The sequence below is a fragment of the Mya arenaria genome, chromosome 15, assembly GCF_026914265.1.
Source record: "Mya arenaria isolate MELC-2E11 chromosome 15, ASM2691426v1".
Classification (NCBI taxonomy): Eukaryota; Metazoa; Mollusca; class Bivalvia; order Myida; family Myidae; genus Mya; species Mya arenaria.
Window position 1 is genome coordinate 20,724,434 of NC_069136.1, and position 20,381 is coordinate 20,744,814.

General features: G+C 36.3%; 1 protein-coding gene across 1 annotated transcript in view; it reads left to right on the forward strand.

Annotated features, from left to right (window-relative positions):
- Positions 1-20,381, forward strand: part of LOC128219938 (peroxisomal ATPase PEX1-like) — a 79,441-nt gene that overhangs the window by 45,659 nt on the left and 13,401 nt on the right. Inside the window, exons 16-19 of the mRNA XM_052928125.1 lie at positions 207-266; positions 1,417-1,499; positions 4,732-4,835; positions 19,430-19,543. Of these exons, the coding sequence (XP_052784085.1) occupies positions 207-266; positions 1,417-1,499; positions 4,732-4,835; positions 19,430-19,543 (361 nt within the window). The remainder of the gene's footprint in view (positions 1-206; positions 267-1,416; positions 1,500-4,731; positions 4,836-19,429; positions 19,544-20,381) is intronic.

Sequence of the window (20,381 nt, forward strand, 5' to 3'; positions counted from 1 at the left end):
CCCAATTCAAAAATAAATAAATACAAAAAAAAAAAAAAAATGGTTGTTTTTTTATATGCTCTTAGCATTGACACTCCAGTTTGCTCCAAATTTGCACCGCATGGCGTAGACTGTAAAAAAAGACAGGCCTTTTAATACAAAATTTGAGTTATCTCCATTATTTAAAGGTATATTAGTATTTTGTGTGTTTTCAATCATACTTTCAGAGCCCAGAGTGCAAAGCCCTGCATTCTATTCTTCGACGAGTTTGACTCCATAGCACCAAGGTAACATACACAACGTTTTCATTATGTCTAGTATTTGACAAGTGGAAATTCTTACATAAATTAGACTGGTTTACTCTCTGCAAGTGAGTAAGATCAATTTTTGATCAATTAATTTTTGAAGATCATATTAACCAGTCTGTTGATACAACTTCCTTTTTGTACTCACTGATCTGGCCAATTCATTGATGTCTTGTCTGTTTTTAAATGAGAAAAGTTGAGATATGTCATAGCCTTGGTGTCACTACTACTGTAGTCTGCTTTCTTTACTTTAAACCTTAGCCATAACTCAAAAACATTTAAAGATTTTCAAATTTAACTTGGTACACATGTTGCTAGATACAAATATGTATGGCAAGACCTATAACTCTTGTTTGAATAATGAACAAGTTATGCCCCTTGTTCTACAGAATTACACAAGTTTTGGCATTCCCTACATGACACTCTTGTTATTTTTTGTGATGGTTTTCATGGAAATTTTAGTAATTTACTTTTCTACTTCTTAATGCACACCTTGTCAAGGGGTAACATCAAGATCTGATAGATGGTATTGACTTGCATAGGTCTGAGAGTATGTGAGTTTTTTAGCTGATAAGCTCAGTGTGTAGAGCACTCGTGCCTTTGACAGGGATGGGAATTGTCTGTTTAATTGCGGATTACTGCGGAACTGATGGGTCCAGTTACCACATGAAGAAAGTTAAGTGGTTGTTTTGGTTGTTTCAAATTTGAGGTCAGGAATGGGTTGTTACTTTTCTGATTGTTAGAATTAGCAAACCAGTTTGCATTGGGGAAGCCCTAAAAATGGGTTCTAAAAAGCCATTTGTGCTACAACGGCAGGGTGCTTCACCCCTTCCCTTTGATTCCCAATGGGGGCCTTACCTCCACCCCCAACGCAACCACCACCCCCAAAACCCATTGCTGAAATGATTTCAGGCCTTTGGTTGCCAGGTCAATCATATACCTGTTTGTGAAGAACCCCACGGGTACCCTATTTTTGGAGTTTATATGCTCTACCAACTGAGCTGATAGGCTCAGATAACTCACATAACTCTTTGACCTGTGCAAATCAGTTACATGATATTTGTTTTTATGCGGGTTTAAAATCATACAATAACATGAAATGTAATGTTCAAGGATTCCTGATGTATTTCAGACGAGGCCATGACAACACAGGGGTAACAGACCGCGTGGTTAACCAGCTGCTAACACAGCTGGATGGTGTTGAAGGTCTTAATGGTAGGTTACTCTTGGTCTTTGCTCTCATAATACAATTTCAGCAACAAAATTTAAATTTTGCTTTCCTGAGTCATTTCCTCACCTCGTGTAATAGGGCCCTGTATTTACTAATGTCCTGAACCTGAATCAATCAATCAGGCACACATCTTCTGTCAAAATTTGTTATAATAAAAATATTTTGAAACTTCGAAAGATGCACTCTTACTCCCAAATAAGATGTATCACAAGTAATACAGTTGGTTTAATTTACTGAAAAAGATTGATAAAAAACAATGGTTATTAAGGAACATTTGTTTAGTTTTAAAAAAAGGTGCAGAAAACGGTGACAATAGTTGATCACTGTAAACAATTTTTTGGACCCACCAGTCATTTAATATTTGTACATTTTTAGCAGCAATTAAATACACGGTTACAATCTTGTTATCAGTAATTAACATAGTTTCCATAAATGCATTATTTAGTTTGTAGTTAAAGGTTTTATAATCACTCAAAATTTATGTTTGTTGAACATGCGATTGTACATGTTTTGATTTTAAAGACCCGTGTCACTTTAAGAATTCCGTTTTCTGAGTGAGTCGGAAACTCGGGCTCAAATTGTTAGATAATATGGAACCAGGATTTGGGATAATAAAAACAGGTAGATTTTGCACACAGCAGGTGGAATAATTCCATATATATTTTCCACAAACAGCCATTTCTCCGCCTTCAGTAGAGGGAGCATTGTGTTAATGTGACTTCAGAAATTTGTCTCACTGTCCACCCATCTTTCTATCAGTACAGGGATTTGATTCGTCTGCGGGTGGAGGGATTTACACAGATCTATTAACTGATTTTATATAAAACTGGATGGCTTAGGTTCTTACTTTATTTATTGTTAGTTTTGACACTCCAGTTTGCTTCAAATTAAAAGGGCTTTTGGAAAGCCAGTCCTGTTTCTGCAGCAGGGTTCTGTATCCCCGTTGGGGTCTTAAAGCTGCACTCTCACAGACTGACAATTTTTTTTTTTTTGTCTTGGAATAAACCAATGTTTGCGAAAATCCATGGAAACCAGTTATATAAGACTCCTGACAATTAATTAGATTGCAGATTGTTATATTTAAGTTCAAAAATTGATGTTTAATGCATTTTCCTTAAATCGTTAGGTTTAAGCCATAAAACATTAATTTTTGAACGGAAATATGAAAATCTACGATCTGAGTTTTTGTCAGCAATCTTATATCAGTAGTTTGCAGATATTTATGCAAAAATTTGCCCTTTCCAAGACACAAATAAAAAGTTGTAAAAATGGTAAATCTGTGAGAGTGCAGCTTTAAAGCAGCACCAAAACCCATCTCCCAATTAGTTTCAGCCCATCAGCTTCCCGGCCAATCACATTCCTGTAGTATGATAATGTCCTCCATAATTATTTTCTGCATAATGTGGCACACATATCTCCTAAAGTATAGGAGTCAGAAACATAAACATTAACCAGGATGTGTGAAATGTGTATATAATTATAGTTTTGTTACAATTCATCTTGTAATATTCCCAAAATGTTTTAGTAATGTTACCAACATTTCAAGATTCATTTGGTAATATTCTCAGAAAACCTGGACATCTCTCCGCATAATATGGATTATTTGGGAACTTTCCCAGAAATGTTGAAAGCCTCTGCTATAACTTTCAATACTATTCTATGAAGTGTTTGGTAATATTTCATGAAATATTTCAAGTCCCACAGAAACCTTTTGTGGAGTTTAAAAAGCTTTCTTTTGGATTTATTTGTTTCAATTCATCTGGTAATATTCCCAAAATGTTTTGGTAATGTTGCCAAATATTTCAAGATCAAATTGGTAATATTCCTAAAAAACCTGAACATTATATCCAAGATGAATTTCAGAATGCTAGCAGAAAATGTTCATAATTTATTTTGGGAATATAACCAAATACTTGTGACTATTCAATTATATTGTCATTATAACAGCTGCAAAAATTTTGAAATCTCAATCTATCTGGGCCTGTCGAACCTTGCCCTTCCTGATCCCGATAAAAAAATCGGCAAGCCCCATGCATGACCTCGGATCAGATCTCCTATCCGGACAGGATACACACAAAAGATATGATTAATCTTGCATCCCTATGCCAGAAGAGTAATGCGCATCAAATAGCCACTTCTTATTTATTTTATTGTGTCAGGTATTAAATTTAATTTAGTACATTTCAATTGAGTGTGATTTATAAATATTTGATTTTTCCGAGAATCATAGCTGAAAATGAAATGAATAATGTTTAAAATGCCGATGTTTTAGAGGCACTATTTAACATCAACATTTCTCTAAAAGTGCAATGAGTCATCTTACTTGGGTAAACAAGTTTGTCACACACATATTATGAAAAGTACAAAAATACAAAAAAAACAAGACTTTTTTACATCAATTTATATACAAATGTAAAAATAAGGTTTGGGAGAAGAAAAAAAATGTATTTACTGTCTGGGTTTGAATATCTTACTCTCTCGAATGTTATGTGACCCTGGGTTGGATTTATCTGGATGGGAAGTACATGGTAGCCATTATTTTTCTGGCTCATTAAAAATAAAAATTATTCTCATTTCAGACTTATTTAACCATGCCATAACTCAAAAACCTTGCATTCAACATATTTGAATGAAATTTGTTGCATATGTTGCTAGAGAAAATATGAACATGTATATTAACAAGGCCCGTAACTCTGGCTTTGATTATTATTGAGTTATGCACTTTGTTTGAGTAGAAAAAAACCCACCAGGCCCCAATATCACAAAAATACTGACGTCAAATCTCAATCTTTGACTCAACTCATTTGAACACATAACATGAAAAGTTATTAAAAACTGTTTGTTTCTACATGCCTTTTAAAAGCACATTCCCTAAAATAATATGTTGATTAAAAACTTTGTTCAAGATTCCAAAGAAAAAAGTAATCTACAGCATAAAATGTAATTGAGTATATTTCTCAAGTATATTTGCTGATCCAGAATAAGTTTCTCTTTAAAATATTCACAAAAGGTTTCTATCAAAACATTCTATGCAAAAATATGTTTTTCAAAAAGTAAAAGCATGCAAGATTTTGAATCACACTATGGTATTATGTGGTAAAATGAGTTGAGACTGAGATTGAGATTTGACTTGACTAAGTTTGTGATATTTGGGCAAGATAAGCATAGGCATTCGCTCAGCAGCACTATTGTTATCTTCTCCGTTTTGCTCTACAGGTGTGTATGTGCTGGCAGCAACCAGTCGCCCGGACCTTATTGACCCTGCACTGCTACGCCCAGGCCGTCTAGATAAGTGTCTACACTGTCAGATGCCAAACCAGGTAACAAGTTACACAACTGTAGCACAACTACAATCAGATTTATGTCCTTTTGTTTACATATTTTTGAGTTGCCTGCGAAGCATAGGAGACATATAGGGCTTCCTTTGTCTGAAGACATTGTCATCCTCATTGTCGTCGTCTCATGTCATACAATCATTTCCGATTAATAACTTTTGAATGACTTGGTGTAGAGTGTTCAAACTTGGTGTGAACATTGGTCATGGTCATGAGGCGACCTGTTTTGATTTTTGTATCAAAAGTCAAGGTCATGGTGACCAATACTAGAAAAGAAATGGATGATTTTTAAGGCGACAAATTCTATTTGCAGAATTCTAGTTATAATTATAAAAGCATTGATGAGAAGCGAAAGGAACTTTGAAAGTGAACAGACTTTCCGAAATCGTGAAAAATGAAGTGAAAAGTCAACCAAGATGAGCAAATTGGAAGATTCTGTCTGAAAAAACATTTCCATGTTTAAAACAAAAGTTGACCAGCTAAACATGAAATAGATGCAATTTACTTATCCTCAAGATGAATACTGAGAAATGAGTTATTCAAATAAAAAAATACTCATAGAATCATGTTTAGAATGGTTTTGTATGCATATAGGTTTTTCAGGTACATTAGGTTTGTAATCTTATTGTGCCAGACAAATTATAATTTTAGAATGAAAAAAGGAGTTCAAAACGTCCTGATGCTTAACCCTTTAGCGCATATAAACCAAGTTTTGCTGACATTGCCCATTATCACATGTGTACGCATGAGGGTGACTATTGACTAATGGATGTAAACGAGTTTAACCGCCTTTCAGATGGGTTATTTTAATATTTAAATTTTCCAAGTTTTCTTTGTAAACAATATCTGGGATGTTTATAAAAGTTAAGCATTTTGGGTTTTCAATTTCTGTTGGAAATATTGTGGAATAAAATTAGAAGGTGTTTATTTATACTGCTAAACACAGGGGTAGTTTTCCACTGTGACTTAAATATATAGCACCAGGTTGAGAATAGAAATTCCCCCAAGGTATTGATGCATATATCATCAAATAGATTAGGTTGGTATGTTGGGTATTGACGGGGAGGTCTTATCTGGCCACTTGCCTATGTGCGAAAGGGTTTAAATACACAAATATCAGTTTCTTGAATGTTGTTGAACTGCTCTAAAAATATAAATCTGAATTGCTCTGAAAATGTAAATCTGAACTGCTCTGAAAATATAAATCTGAACTGCTCTGGCCTCCTGAAAATATAAATCTGAACTGCTCTGGCTTTCTGAAAATATAAATGTGAACTGCTCTGGCTTCCTGAAAATATAAATCTGAACTGCTCTGGCCTCCTGAAAATATAAATCTGAACTGCTCTGGCCTCCTGAAAATATAAATCTGAACTGCTCTGGCCTCCTGAAAATATAAATGTGAACTGCTCTGGCCTCCTGAAAATATAATTGTGAACTGCTCTGGCTTCCTGAAAATATAAATCTGAACTGCTCTGGCTTCCTGAAAATATAAATCTGAACTGCTCTGGCTTTCTGAAAATATAAATCTGAACTGCTCTGGCCTCCTGAAGATATAAATCTGAACTGCTCTGGCTTCCTGAAAATGTAAATCTGAACTGCTCTGGCTTCCTGAAAATATAAATCTGAACTGCTCTGGCCTCCTGAAGATATAAATCTGAACTGCTCTGGCTTCCTGAAGATATAAATCTGAACTGCTCTGGCTTCCTGAAAATATAAATCTGAACTGCTCTGGCTTCCTGAAAATATAAATCTGAACTGCTCTGGCTTCCTGAAGATATAAATCTGAACTGCTCTGGCTTCCTGAAAATATAAATCTGAACTGCTCTGGCTTCCTGAAGATATAAATCTGAACTGCTCTGGCTTCCTGAAAATGTAAATCTGAACTGCTCTGGCTTCCTGAAAATATAAATCTGAACTGCTCTGGCTTCCTGAAAATATAAATCTGAACTGCTCTGGCTTCCTGAAAATATAAATCTGAACTGCTCTGGCTTCCTGAAAATATAAATCTGAACTGCTCTGGCCTCCTGAAAATATAAATCTGAACTGCTCTGGCCTCCTGAAAATATAAATCTGAACTGCTCTGGCTTCCTGAAGATATAAATCTGAACTGCTCTGGCTTCCTGAAAATATAAATCTGAACTGCTCTGGCCTCCTGAAAATATAAATCTGAACTGCTCTGGCTTTCTGAAAATATAAATCTGAACTGCTCTGGCTTCCTGAAAATATAAATCTGAACTGCTCTGGCTTCCTGAAAATATAAATCTGAACTGCTCTGGCCTCCTGAAGATATAAATCTGAACTGCTCTGGCTTCCTGAAGATATAAATCTGAACTGCTCTGGCTTCCTGAAAATATAAATCTGAACTGCTCTGGCTTCCTGAAAATATAAATCTGAACTGCTCTGGCTTCCTGAAGATATAAATCTGAACTGCTGAACTGCTCTGGCTTCCTGAAGATATAAATCTGAACTGCTCTGGCTTCCTGAAGATATAAATCTGAACTGCTCTGGCTTCCTGAAAATATAAATCTGAACTGCTCTGGCCTCCTGAAAATATAAATCTGAACTGCTCTGGCTTCCTGAAGATATAAATCTGAACTGCTCTGGCTTCCTGAAGATATAAATCTGAACTGCTCTGGCTTCCTGAAAATATAAATCTGAACTGCTCTGGCTTCCTGAAAATATAAATCTGAACTGCTCTGGCTTCCTGAAGATATAAATCTGAACTGCTCTGAAAATATAAATCTGAACTGCTCTGGCTTCCTGAAAATATAAATCTGAACTGCTCTGGCCTCCTGAAAATATAAATCTGAACTGCTCTGGCTTCCTGAAAATATAAATCTGAACTGCTCTGGCTTCCTGGAGATATAAATCTGAACTGCTCTGGCTTCCTGAAAATATAAATCTGAACTGCTCTGGCCTCCTGAAAATATAAATCTGAACTGCTCTGGCTTCCTGAAAATATAAATCTGAACTGCTCTGGCTTCCTGGAGATATAAATCTGAACTGCTCTGGCTTCCTGAAAATATAAATCTGAACTGCTCTGGCCTCCTGAAAATATAAATCTGAACTGCTCTGGCTTCCTGAAAATATAAATCTGAACTGCTCTGGCCTCCTGAAGATATAAATCTGAACTGCTCTGGCTTCCTGAAGATATAAATCTGAACTGCTCTGGCTTCCTGAAGATATAAATCTGAACTGCTCTGGCTTCCTGAAAATATAAATCTGAACTGCTCTGGCTTCCTGAAAATATAAATCTGAACTGCTCTGGCTTCCTGAAAATATAAATCTGAACTGCTCTGGCTTCCTGAAAATATAAATGTGAACTGCTCTGGCTTCCTGAAAATATAAATGTGAACTGCTCTGGCTTCCTGAAAATATAAATCTGAACTGCTCTGGCTTCCTGAAAATATAAATCTGAACTGCTCTGGCCTCCTGAAGATATAAATCTGAACTGCTCTGGCTTCCTGAAGATATAAATCTGAACTGCTCTGGCCTCCTGAAAATATAAATCTGAACTGCTCTGGCTTCCTGAAAATATAAATGTGAACTGCTCTGGCCTCCTGAAAATATAAATGTGAACTGCTCTGGCCTCCTGAAAATATAAATGTGAACTGCTCTGGCCTCCTGAAAATATAAATCTGAACTGCTCTGGCTTCCTGGAGATATAAATCTGAACTGCTCTGGCCTCCTGAAGATATAAATCTGAACTGCTCTGGCCTCCTGAAAATATAAATCTGAACTGCTCTGGCTTCCTGAAGATATAAATCTGAACTGCTCTGGCTTCCTGAAAATATAAATCTGAACTGCTCTGGCTTCCTGAAAATATAAATCTGAACTGCTCTGGCCTCCTGAAAATATAAATCTGAACTGCTCTGGCTTCCTGAAAATATAAATGTGAACTGCTCTGGCCTCCTGAAAATATAAATGTGAACTGCTCTGGCCTCCTGAAAATATCAATCTGAACTGCTCTGGCTTCCTGAAGATATAAATCTGAACTGCTCTGGCTTCCTGAAAATATAAATCTGAACTGCTCTGGCCTCCTGAAAATATAAATCTGAACTGCTCTGGCTTCCTGAAAATATAAATCTGAACTGCTCTGGCCTCCTGAAGATATAAATCTGAACTGCTCTGGCCTCCTGAAAATATAAATCTGAACTGCTCTGGCTTCCTGAAAATATAAATCTGAACTGCTCTGGCTTCCTGAAAATATAAATGTGAACTGCTCTGGCCTCCTGCAAATATAAATGTGAACTGCTCTGGCCTCCTGAAAATATAAATCTGAACTGCTCTGGCTTCCTGAAGATATAAATCTGAACTGCTCTGGCTTCCTGAAAATATAAATCTGAACTGCTCTGGCTTCCTAAAAATATAAATCTGAACTGCTCTGGCTTCCTGAAAATATAAATCTGAACTGCTCTGGCCTCCTGAAGATATAAATCTGAACTGCTCTGGCTTCCTGAAAATATAAATCTGAACTGCTCTGGCCTCCTGAAAATATAAATGTGAACTGCTCTGGCCTCCTGAAAATGTAAATCTGAACTGCTCTGGCCTCCTGAAAATATTAATGTGAACTGCTCTGGCTTCCTGAAAATATAAATCTGAACTGCTCTGGCTTCCTGAAAATATAAATGTGAACTGCTCTGGCTTCCTGAAAATATAAATCTGAACTGCTCTGGCCTCCTGAAAATATAAATGTGAACTGCTCTGGCTTCCTGAAAATATAAATCTGAACTGCTCTGGCTTCCTGAAAATATAAATCTGAACTGCTCTGGCCTCCTGAAAATATAAATCTGAACTGCTCTGGCCTCCTGAAAATATAAATGTGAACTGATCTGGCTTCCTGAAAATATAATTGTGAACTGCTCTGGCCTCCTGAAAATATAAATCTGAACTGCTCTGGCCTCCTGAAAATATAAATGTGAACTGCTCTGGCTTCCTGAAAATATAAATCTGAACTGCTCTGGCCTCCTGAAAATATAAATGTGAACTGCTCTGGCCTCCTGAAAATATAAATCTGAACTGCTCTGGCTTCCTAAAAATATAAATGTGAACTGCTCTGGCCTCCTGAAAATATAAATCTGAACTGCTCTGGCCTCCTGAAGATATAAATCTGAACTGCTCTGGCCTCCTGAAAATATAAATCTGAACTGCTCTGGCTTCCTGAAAATATAAATCTGAACTGCTCTGGCCTCCTGAAAATATAAATCTGAACTGCTCTGGCTTCCTGAAGATATAAATCTGAACTGCTCTGGCTTCCTGAAGATATAAATCTGAACTGCTCTGGCTTCCTGAAAATATAAATCTGAACTGCTCTGGCCTCCTGAAGATATAAATCTGAACTGCTCTGGCCTCCTGAAAATATAAATCTGAACTGCTCTGGCCTCCTGAAAATATAAATCTGAACTGCTCTGGCTTCCTGAAAATATAAATCTGAACTGCTCTGGCTTCCTGAAAATATAAATCTGAACTGCTCTGGCCTCCTGAAAATATAAATCTGAACTGCTCTGGCTTCCTGAAAATATAAATCTGAACTGCTCTGGCTTCCTGAAGATATAAATCTGAACTGCTCTGGCTTCCTGAAAATATAAATCTGAACTGCTCTGGCTTCCTGAAAATATAAATCTGAACTGCTCTGGCCTCCTGAAAATATAAATCTGAACTGCTCTGGCCTCCTGAAAATATAAATCTGAACTGCTCTGGCTTCCTGAAAATATAAATCTGAACTGCTCTGGCTTCCTGAAAATATAAATCTGAACTGCTCTGGCTTCCTGAAAATATAAATCTGAACTGCTCTGGCCTCCTGAAAATATAAATCTGAACTGCTCTGGCTTCCTGAAAATATAAATCTGAACTGCTCTGGCCTCCTGAAAATATAAATCTGAACTGCTCTGGCTTCCTGAAAATATAAATCTGAACTGCTCTGGCTTCCTGAAAATATAAATGTGAACTGCTCTGGCTTCCTGAAAATATAATTGTGAACTGCTCTGGCTTCCTGAAAATATAAATCTGAACTGCTCTGGCCTCCTGAAAATATAAATCTGAACTGCTCTGACTTCCTGAAAATATAAATCTGAACTGCTCTGGCCTCCTGAAAATATAAATGTGAACTGCTCTGGCCTCCTGAAAATATAAATCTGAACTGCTCTGGCCTCCTGAAAATATAAATCTGAACTGCTCTGGCCTCCTGAAGATATAAATCTGAACTGCTCTGGCTTCCTGAAAATATAAATCTGAACTGCTCTGGCCTCCTGAAAATATAAATGTGAACTGCTCTGGCCTCCTGAAAATGTAAATCTGAACTGCTCTGGCCTCCTGAAAATATTAATGTGAACTGCTCTGGCTTCCTGAAAATATAAATCTGAACTGCTCTGGCTTCCTGAAAATATAAATGTGAACTGCTCTGGCTTCCTGAAAATATAAATCTGAACTGCTCTGGCCTCCTGAAAATATAAATGTGAACTGCTCTGGCTTCCTGAAAATATAAATCTGAACTGCTCTGGCTTCCTGAAAATATAAATCTGAACTGCTCTGGCCTCCTGAAAATATAAATCTGAACTGCTCTGGCCTCCTGAAAATATAAATGTGAACTGATCTGGCTTCCTGAAAATATAAATGTGAACTGCTCTGGCCTCCTGAAAATATAATTGTGAACTGCTCTGGCTTCCTGAAAATATAATTGTGAACTGCTCTGGCTTCCTGAAAATATAATTGTGAACTGCTCTGGCCTCCTGAAAATATAAATCTGAACTGCTCTGGCCTCCTGAAAATATAAATGTGAACTGCTCTGGCTTCCTGAAAATATAAATCTGAACTGCTCTGGCCTCCTGAAAATATAAATGTGAACTGCTCTGGCCTCCTGAAAATATAAATCTGAACTGCTCTGGCTTCCTAAAAATATAAATGTGAACTGCTCTGGCCTCCTGAAAATATAAATCTGAACTGCTCTGGCCTCCTGAAGATATAAATCTGAACTGCTCTGGCCTCCTGAAAATATAAATCTGAACTGCTCTGGCTTCCTGAAAATATAAATCTGAACTGCTCTGGCCTCCTGAAAATATAAATCTGAACTGCTCTGGCTTCCTGAAAATATAAATCTGAACTGCTCTGGCTTCCTGAAGATATAAATCTGAACTGCTCTGGCTTCCTGAAAATATAAATCTGAACTGCTCTGGCCTCCTGAAGATATAAATCTGAACTGCTCTGGCCTCCTGAAAATATAAATCTGAACTGCTCTGGCCTCCTGAAAATATAAATCTGAACTGCTCTGGCTTCCTGAAAATATAAATCTGAACTGCTCTGGCTTCCTGAAAATATAAATCTGAACTGCTCTGGCCTCCTGAAAATATAAATCTGAACTGCTCTGGCTTCCTGAAAATATAAATGTGAACTGCTCTGGCTTCCTGAAGATATAAATCTGAACTGCTCTGGCTTCCTGAAAATATAAATCTGAACTGCTCTGGCTTCCTGAAAATATAAATCTGAACTGCTCTGGCCTCCTGAAAATATAAATCTGAACTGCTCTGGCCTCCTGAAAATATAAATCTGAACTGCTCTGGCTTCCTGAAAATATAAATCTGAACTGCTCTGGCTTCCTGAAAATATAAATCTGAACTGCTCTGGCTTCCTGAAAATATAAATCTGAACTGCTCTGGCCTCCTGAAAATATAAATCTGAACTGCTCTGGCTTCCTGAAAATATAAATCTGAACTGCTCTGGCCTCCTGAAAATATAAATCTGAACTGCTCTGGCTTCCTGAAAATATAAATCTGAACTGCTCTGGCCTCCTGAAAATATAAATGTGAACTGCTCTGGCCTCCTGAAAATATAAATCTGAACTGCTCTGGCTTCCTGAAAATATAAATCTGAACTGCTCTGGCTTCCTGAAGATATAAATCTGAACTGCTCTGGCTTCCTGAAAATATAAATCTGAACTGCTCTGGCTTCCTGAAAATATAAATCTGAATTGCTCTGAAAATATAAATCTGAACTGCTCTGGCCTCCTGAAAATATAAATCTGAACTGCTCTGGCTTCCTGAAAATATAAATCTGAACTGCTCTGGCTTCCTGATAATATAAATCTGAACTGCTCTGGCTTCCTGAAAATATAAATCTGAACTGCTCTGGCCTCCTGAAAATATAAATCTGAACTGCTCTGGCTTCCTGAAAATATAAATCTGAACTGCTCTGGCTTCCTGATAATATAAATCTGAACTGCTCTGGCTTCCTGATAATATAAATCTGAACTGCTCTGGCTTCCTGAAAATATAAATCTGAACTGCTCTGGCCTACTGAAGATATAAATCTGAACTGCTCTGGCCTCCTGAAAATATAAATCTGAACTGCTCTGGCCTCCTGAAAATATAAATCTGAACTGCTCTGGCCTCCTGAAAATATAAATCTGAACTGCTCTGGCTTCCTGAAAATATAAATGTGAACTGCTCTGGCCTCCTGAAAATATAAATCTGAACTGCTCTGGCCTCCTGAAAATATAAATCTGAACTGCTCTGGCCTCCTGAAAATATAAATCTGAACTGCTCTGGCTTCCTGAAAATATAAATGTGAACTGCTCTGGCCTCCTGAAAATATAAATCTGAACTGCTCTGGCCTCCTGAAAATATAAATGTGAACTGCTCTGGCTTCCTGAAAATATAAATCTGAACTGCTCTGGCTTCCTGAAAATATAAATCTGAACTGCTCTGGCCTCCTGAAAATATAAATCTGAACTGCTCTGGCTTCCTGATAATATAAATCTGAACTGCTCTGGCCTCCTGAAAATATAAATCTGAACTGCTCTGGCTTCCTGAAAATATAAATCTGAACTGCTCTGGCCTCCTGAAAATATAAATCTGAACTGCTCTGGCCTCCTGAAAATATAAATCTGAACTGCTCTGGCTTCCTGAAAATATAAATCTGAGCAGCTCTGGCTTTCTGACTTGTCAAAAACATTGCCTCTCCTTTCACGGATCCTTAAGACTGTCTGTGAGTTGTTGCAAATCATTTACGGAGACCAGCAAGTTATTGACGGAGGCTTGCGATTGACTATGATCTTGAATTCCATGAGGAGATGTTAAAGAAAGCTGTGTATGTAGAGATGTATAAAGTTGTGACCCTATACATTAAAATTTGTATTATAATTAGTTTGATAATCATGGGTGCTGACAAAACAGGCAACATTTTCATGAGATCCCCAATTTCTAGTTTTCACTGTAAACTTCTCAGATGAATGTTTTGTGTAAGATATATAGAGAAATATATAAACTGCAGGAGATCTTACGTATGTTCAAAATGGTGCTAATAGAAGTGTTCTTATTATGGTTAGTGGTTTAACTGTTGTTAATAAACTGTGGTCACCTGACTGTGCGTTAGTTGGCGCTCCCTTTATATATCACAGGTTTGGAGTCTTAATTCACACTTGCAGAAATTGTTTCATGTGAAGGAGGTTTCTTATGACTAAAGGGTTTCGGAACATTGAGTTAAGCAGACTTCTTACCTTTGAAAGATTTTCCGAACATTGAAAATGCATGTGCAACGGAGGAACTTGCAAGAGGGTCAAACAATTACACATATGTCTGATGATGATATTCGGAGAAGTGATGAATTATGGCGTCAACAGTACAGTAATCCTTGCTGGACCAAGTATCTGAAGAAAGATAAGATAAATTCACCAAAAAGGAGCAGTCAACAGAAAAAAACAGTTGTATCTCTGACAAAAGCAAAACTGGACGTAGAGCATCGCAGCACTGGAGACTTAAAGTATACAGTAGACGATGGTGAAAGTAGGCGGAGAAATACCTTGGCAGCAGGAGGAAACAAGTCAGGATTCTCATCAAATGACCAGTATCTGAACACAGAGTCTGCCAGCCTTCTAAAAGCCAACCGAGCAGCATTTATAAGAAGCAGTGTATTGGATAGTGAACACAAAGTCAAAATTGATTCCGTAGAAGATGTTTTGGGAAAAAATGTATTCGGAGAAGATGTTGACTCGAAAACAAAAAAATTGTCAAAGATGTTTGATGATTCAAGTTTTAATGATATTCAACATGGAGGCAATGGAAACAATACTGAAGGTTGGGCAAATGATGGTGTTTCCCAGTCTTCTTCAACCAAATCTCACCACAGAGTATCTAAACCTGAGCAGCCATCTTATTGCCTTGGTTTTCAGTACAGCTTCATGCCCGGGGACACACATCTGATGTTGAACATCACCCAATCAGGAAAAATCCCTAAGATCATAGGACAGTACATATTTTCGAAGATATATGCCAAAGTGAGTGTGGGTAATGGTAAAAGTATTTCCGCCACTCTCGTCAAGTCAAAGAGGGACAGATCTTTTTCCACAGCGACCTTGACATTTAAAGTGGACGACAGGACAGCGGTGTGCCAAAAGTGTCTAGATATTGAACTGTTGGTGAAGGACGGCTTTTTCAGGAGGACATGCTTGGCTAGTTGGAAGATTTCTCTTAGTAAGTGCTCCAACGAAACAAACACAGACTTTAGAAAATACACAGACAATTTATAAATCAACACAAGGGGTAAGAGTGGTCTAGTGGTATACCTGTCCACCTCTCACCCAAGTGATTTTCGGTTTGATCCCCACAGATTCTCAAAATGGACGCCAATACTGGATTCTGCCCAGGAAACAGACTCAAGAGTGATTCTATAAGCTTGAGTCACAAGTGCTAAAAAGAAATTAGTATAAACTAAAATCAACACTTAATGCCATCAGTTATTTCAATAACTAGGAGACTGGATGAGACTGGATAATACGGGGAGAAACAGGAAAATAGTTTCGCCCCCAAGCTTGCTGTATAAGGCCAAGATGTATTTTTGTTCGTCAAGAGAGATAACTGTTATAACTCTTTTTACCTTTCTGCAATATGGTGGCAGTATTAAGCAGTTAAGATACACAGACAATTGTTTGTATGACTAATTCTTTTGTAAATGTTTTTCTGACAATGACTTACTGTAATTGTTTATATGCTTTAACTATTGTTTTACTAATGAAAATATATATACTTGATAATGAGTTGCCTTATTTTTGCTTGTATAGAATGTGGAGAAATGACAACCTGGTATATCCTATAGGCTAGAACATTGTTTGTTTATTTGAGTTAATCAAGGTCTACCCACACATTATGGCTTGACCCGGCCTTGACACCATCAGGTCTTTTATTGTGTTTTTAAATGCCATAAGTGACATGAGATAGAATTTGCAGTCATATCCAGACATTGGAAGACTTTAAGAAACAGAGTGAGATACAAGAGATCCTGGTGCGATACCCTTGCTCTTTGCGAAGAGACCTTTAAAATTTGGTTCTTTAACGTGCTCATTGTAAAGCACCGATACAAGGGATACAACTTTCCTGGGATAAACCAGTACACCATTTTCCAAGTACTACCCTTAGAATGCCGATCACATGGCAAGAGAGCTACTGGTATCAGAAGTCTTTATGTCTGTTCATTTTGTGTCAAAGGCGACATATATTTAGTATTACTTTGGGTGGCTACGGCATCAGCAAAACCTAGTGCAGACAATTACTTGAATGTATATCACATTAAGTGCGGCATGTTGTACCGTTGTACAGCTAGCATCATCGCTGTGGTGTACAATAATGGGTGTCAGGTAGTTTTGGGAATCGGTTCCAAGTTCACAATTAATGGTTCCACCCAATTAACTTATCAAGAGTTCAATCAGTTTCTTACAATATCTTGATTGTAGTTTTATTCTAGTACAGTAACTTGTAATCGTTAACTATGCTTATGTTAATTTATGTTGTTTTTTTTTGTTTTATTTATACGTACAGAAATATTTTGTCTTTCAAATGAATTTGAAGGAGAAAATTTGTGGAAATGATTCAAACACAAATATCAAGAGGAAAGACGAAAAACTACTCACTAATATGTCGAATCGATGATTGATTTTGACAAAATGCTATCAATTTTCACCGATTTCAGGCTGAACCAATCATTTTTTATTATAATTTCTCATCATAGACATCACTAGTTTTAAGTTGTATTCAGAAAAGCAGGGTGTCACATTTGTTGTAAAACAAATATTCAATGAATTGGGAGCTATTTTAAGATTTGTATGAACAAATTTAGATAGAGTTGGAGTGATTACCAAGATCTGAAAATGATAGAGCAGATTTTTTGTCTAGAATGGTTAATTATGATGATTTAATGAGCATTAATTTTATATTTTCCAACAGTACAAGTCTAATCAGGGTAAATATCCCCTTTCCCTAAACCATCAGTTATAGCCCATTTTTTCCACCAAAATGAAATTGTTTTCGGTTTTTACGACTGGTGCTAATTTGGCTCTTGATGTTTTTAGCAATTTTCGGGATAACATCTGCTGTGTCTGCCAAACTTTCTGGCAAAAAATCTGTGACATCTTTGTGCTTGACCAGCATAAATAGACATACAAACAAACAAAAATTGAACAAATATTCCTGTAAAACAATAAGTTATAATGTAAACATTAAAAATTGATTTCAAACGAATAATAGCAATTGCCTGAATATCATTTAATTTATCTCAAAACAAATTTACTAGTACTAATGATTCCATCATTTACTATAATATTCATCTCTTGAAACGCTGCCCCTGAATTTAATAAATGTACATTCGAACCCTATTGGCTGGAACTCCCAGGGACCAGGGAAAAAACCTCAAGCTTTGAAAATTTCGAGTCAAGCGGGAATGCTTACATTCAATAGAAAAGTATCAGCCTTTTACATGCAGTTCCAGGCAACGAGGAAATTGAGCCATGCGCGTAAGAGCCAATGGGGTTGGAGTGTATTGCATCATGTTTGTTTGTGGCAAGAGGCCATACATATCAGGGCTGCAGTTTAAAGATTTCTAACAGTTATTAAAAAATCCAAAATAAGCTACATGCTTACCCTTCAATTGTTCTTAAATCAAGGGAGGCAACTACATACAAAGTAATAATATGTGCTTCAGATTATTCTCCCTTCCACCTACAATGCAAGCATTCTAAAATGTAAATCTACATGCCAAACATGTCTCGACCACTTTAACATTCTGACTCCTTGGCATTAATCAATCATGTCATATTGGTTGTCTGGTTAGTGCACTCGCCCCTCACCTAGGCGCCTCGGGTTCGATTTTCAGTCTGGGCGCATGTGAGTTTGGTTTGTGGTCACCAAGCCGGACAAGTGGGTTTTCTGAGGGTACTTGATTGATCTATTATGGTAATTTGGCCAAGTTTACCAAATTAACTTGTATGGAACCAAGCCAATGAACAATTATATCTATGGGTTCAAATGAAACACCCCAAATTGCTTAAAGTGCAAGTCCAGTCTTGTCTGATTGAAATGATTTGGAGTCTACTACAAATTCAAGATAAGCGTCTTATATTTCGGAGGATGGAAAACAAATTTTGATAAAACCTATTGTAATGATTTTGTCTGAAATTCTTCTTTCAATGTTTAACAGACTTCAAGAATATCACAGTTGAAAAAGTCAGCACACAATTTGTGAATGTCTAATGGCATTTTTGTATCAATATTGGTAGAGAGCAGTAAGATCTGGCAGACACATATAGAGACAGTTTGTAGTGTACTAGAGCCAAAGTTTGTTCAAAACATCTTTTTATGTCCATTTTTGTTGTTGTTGTTGTTGAACTTATTCATTGGACTTAACAAACGAATGTGATTTTTTTTTTGGTTATTGTTGTTAGACGGAAGATGGTTTTGCCGTAAGAAGAGCTTACTAAACAATGCATTATAATATAGACTTACGTGATGAATTCATTCAGACATTGCTCATCATGTTAATATGAAGAAAGGTGTACAGTATAGGTCATCCGAAAAAAATGATTAATTTTAATGCATTATTATGTTTTACTCATTTGACTTTAAAGCTGCACTCTCACAGATTTAGCATGTTGACAACTGTTTTAGTTTTTGTCTTGAAATGAGCCAATTTTTGCATAAATGTCTGGAAACCCGTGATATAAGACTGCTGACAATAGAGCAGTTTGCAGTTTATCATTATTTACATTTGAAAATAGATGTTTTATGTCTAAAGTGTTACTTACGCTTTAAGAAAACAAAAAAAGAGTGGCATTTTTCCAAATAAGTGAGATCTGTTCTATTGTGAGTTTTCTAATATGACTGAATGGAAGGCATTGATGCCAAAATCAGCTGATTCTGAGACAAAAAACAAAGTTTCAAAACAATCTGTGAGAGTCCAGCTTTAATATTGATAAAAACCAAAACCATGCCAAGTGTTTTTCCACAAAGTGTTTTCCTCTGAAAAATATTGTTCTTTTCATCTTTATCCAGTAAACAACTATAATTTATAATTAATTAATAATTTAATTTTCGTTAACTCATCCTATAACATTCCTACAATTGGCCTCCGTTGTAATGAAGGAACAAACAGTCATTGCTGGTATTAAATGTAGAAGTTAATATTTTGCTAAATCTCAAATTTTAAGAATTTTTATATTACTTTTGTCTTTCAATTTACAGGAGATAGTGATAATATTATAAGCCTTCACATGTTCACTCCTGGTTTAATTTATCATGCCTGGTTTGTATTTCAATTCACAGAAGGAGAGGCTGAAAATTCTCGAAGCGTTGGCAAGAAAGATCTCCCTCGCTCCTGATGTTGATCTAAACTTCTTCGCTGAACATTGTAAAGACTTCACAGGAGCAGATTTTAAGGTATTACTAATGTAGATTGATTATATTGTACAAGGTTTTAAAGCAGCACTCTAACCAAATGACTGTTTTGACAACCTTTTTTTTATTTTTTTGTCTTGGAATGAGCCAATTTTTGTGTAAATGTCTGGAAACCAGTGATATAAGACTGCTGGCAAAAAATCAGACCATTTTTTTTTATATCTGCATTAGAAAATTGATGTTTTATGCCGATACTAGTTTTTCTTAAAGCATTAGTAATGATTTTAGCCATAAATATCAATTTTCAACCGTAAAAATGAAAAACTGTGATCTGATTTTTTGTCAGCAGTCTTTTAAAGTTTTTGTTTACACATGACATAAGCAACTGTTTTTTTTTTAAAGTATTTTTTATTCAATTATGATTTAACTTAGAAACAGTACTGTTGGCATATTATTGCGTGCAATTTCAATTGTGTAGTTAATCGCCGCAGTAATTCCAGATCTTAGATGCTTTTTATACATTATAAATAGTAGGTTTAGGTCTAATGTGAAGACAAATACTTAAGTAATTTTTATCAAATCATGATGATTCTTGGTGGCAGTGATAATGGGCATTATAGTTGCCGACAAGTTTGATCTTGTGTCCATTCCTTAATTAAATAAACTGCCTTTCGGCAATTGCACTTATCATCCGATGAACGCAACATCTTCCGATATGTTCTGATTGCAATTCATCGCATAACAATATACATGAAAATTGTTCATCTTGTTATTGTTTGTATTGTGTCAGCAGGTCCCGTACAATATAAATCAACATTTTAGAAAGTGTTTATTTATGATTTGTTAAATATATTGTTCCATATGTGTTTCAATGTTATGT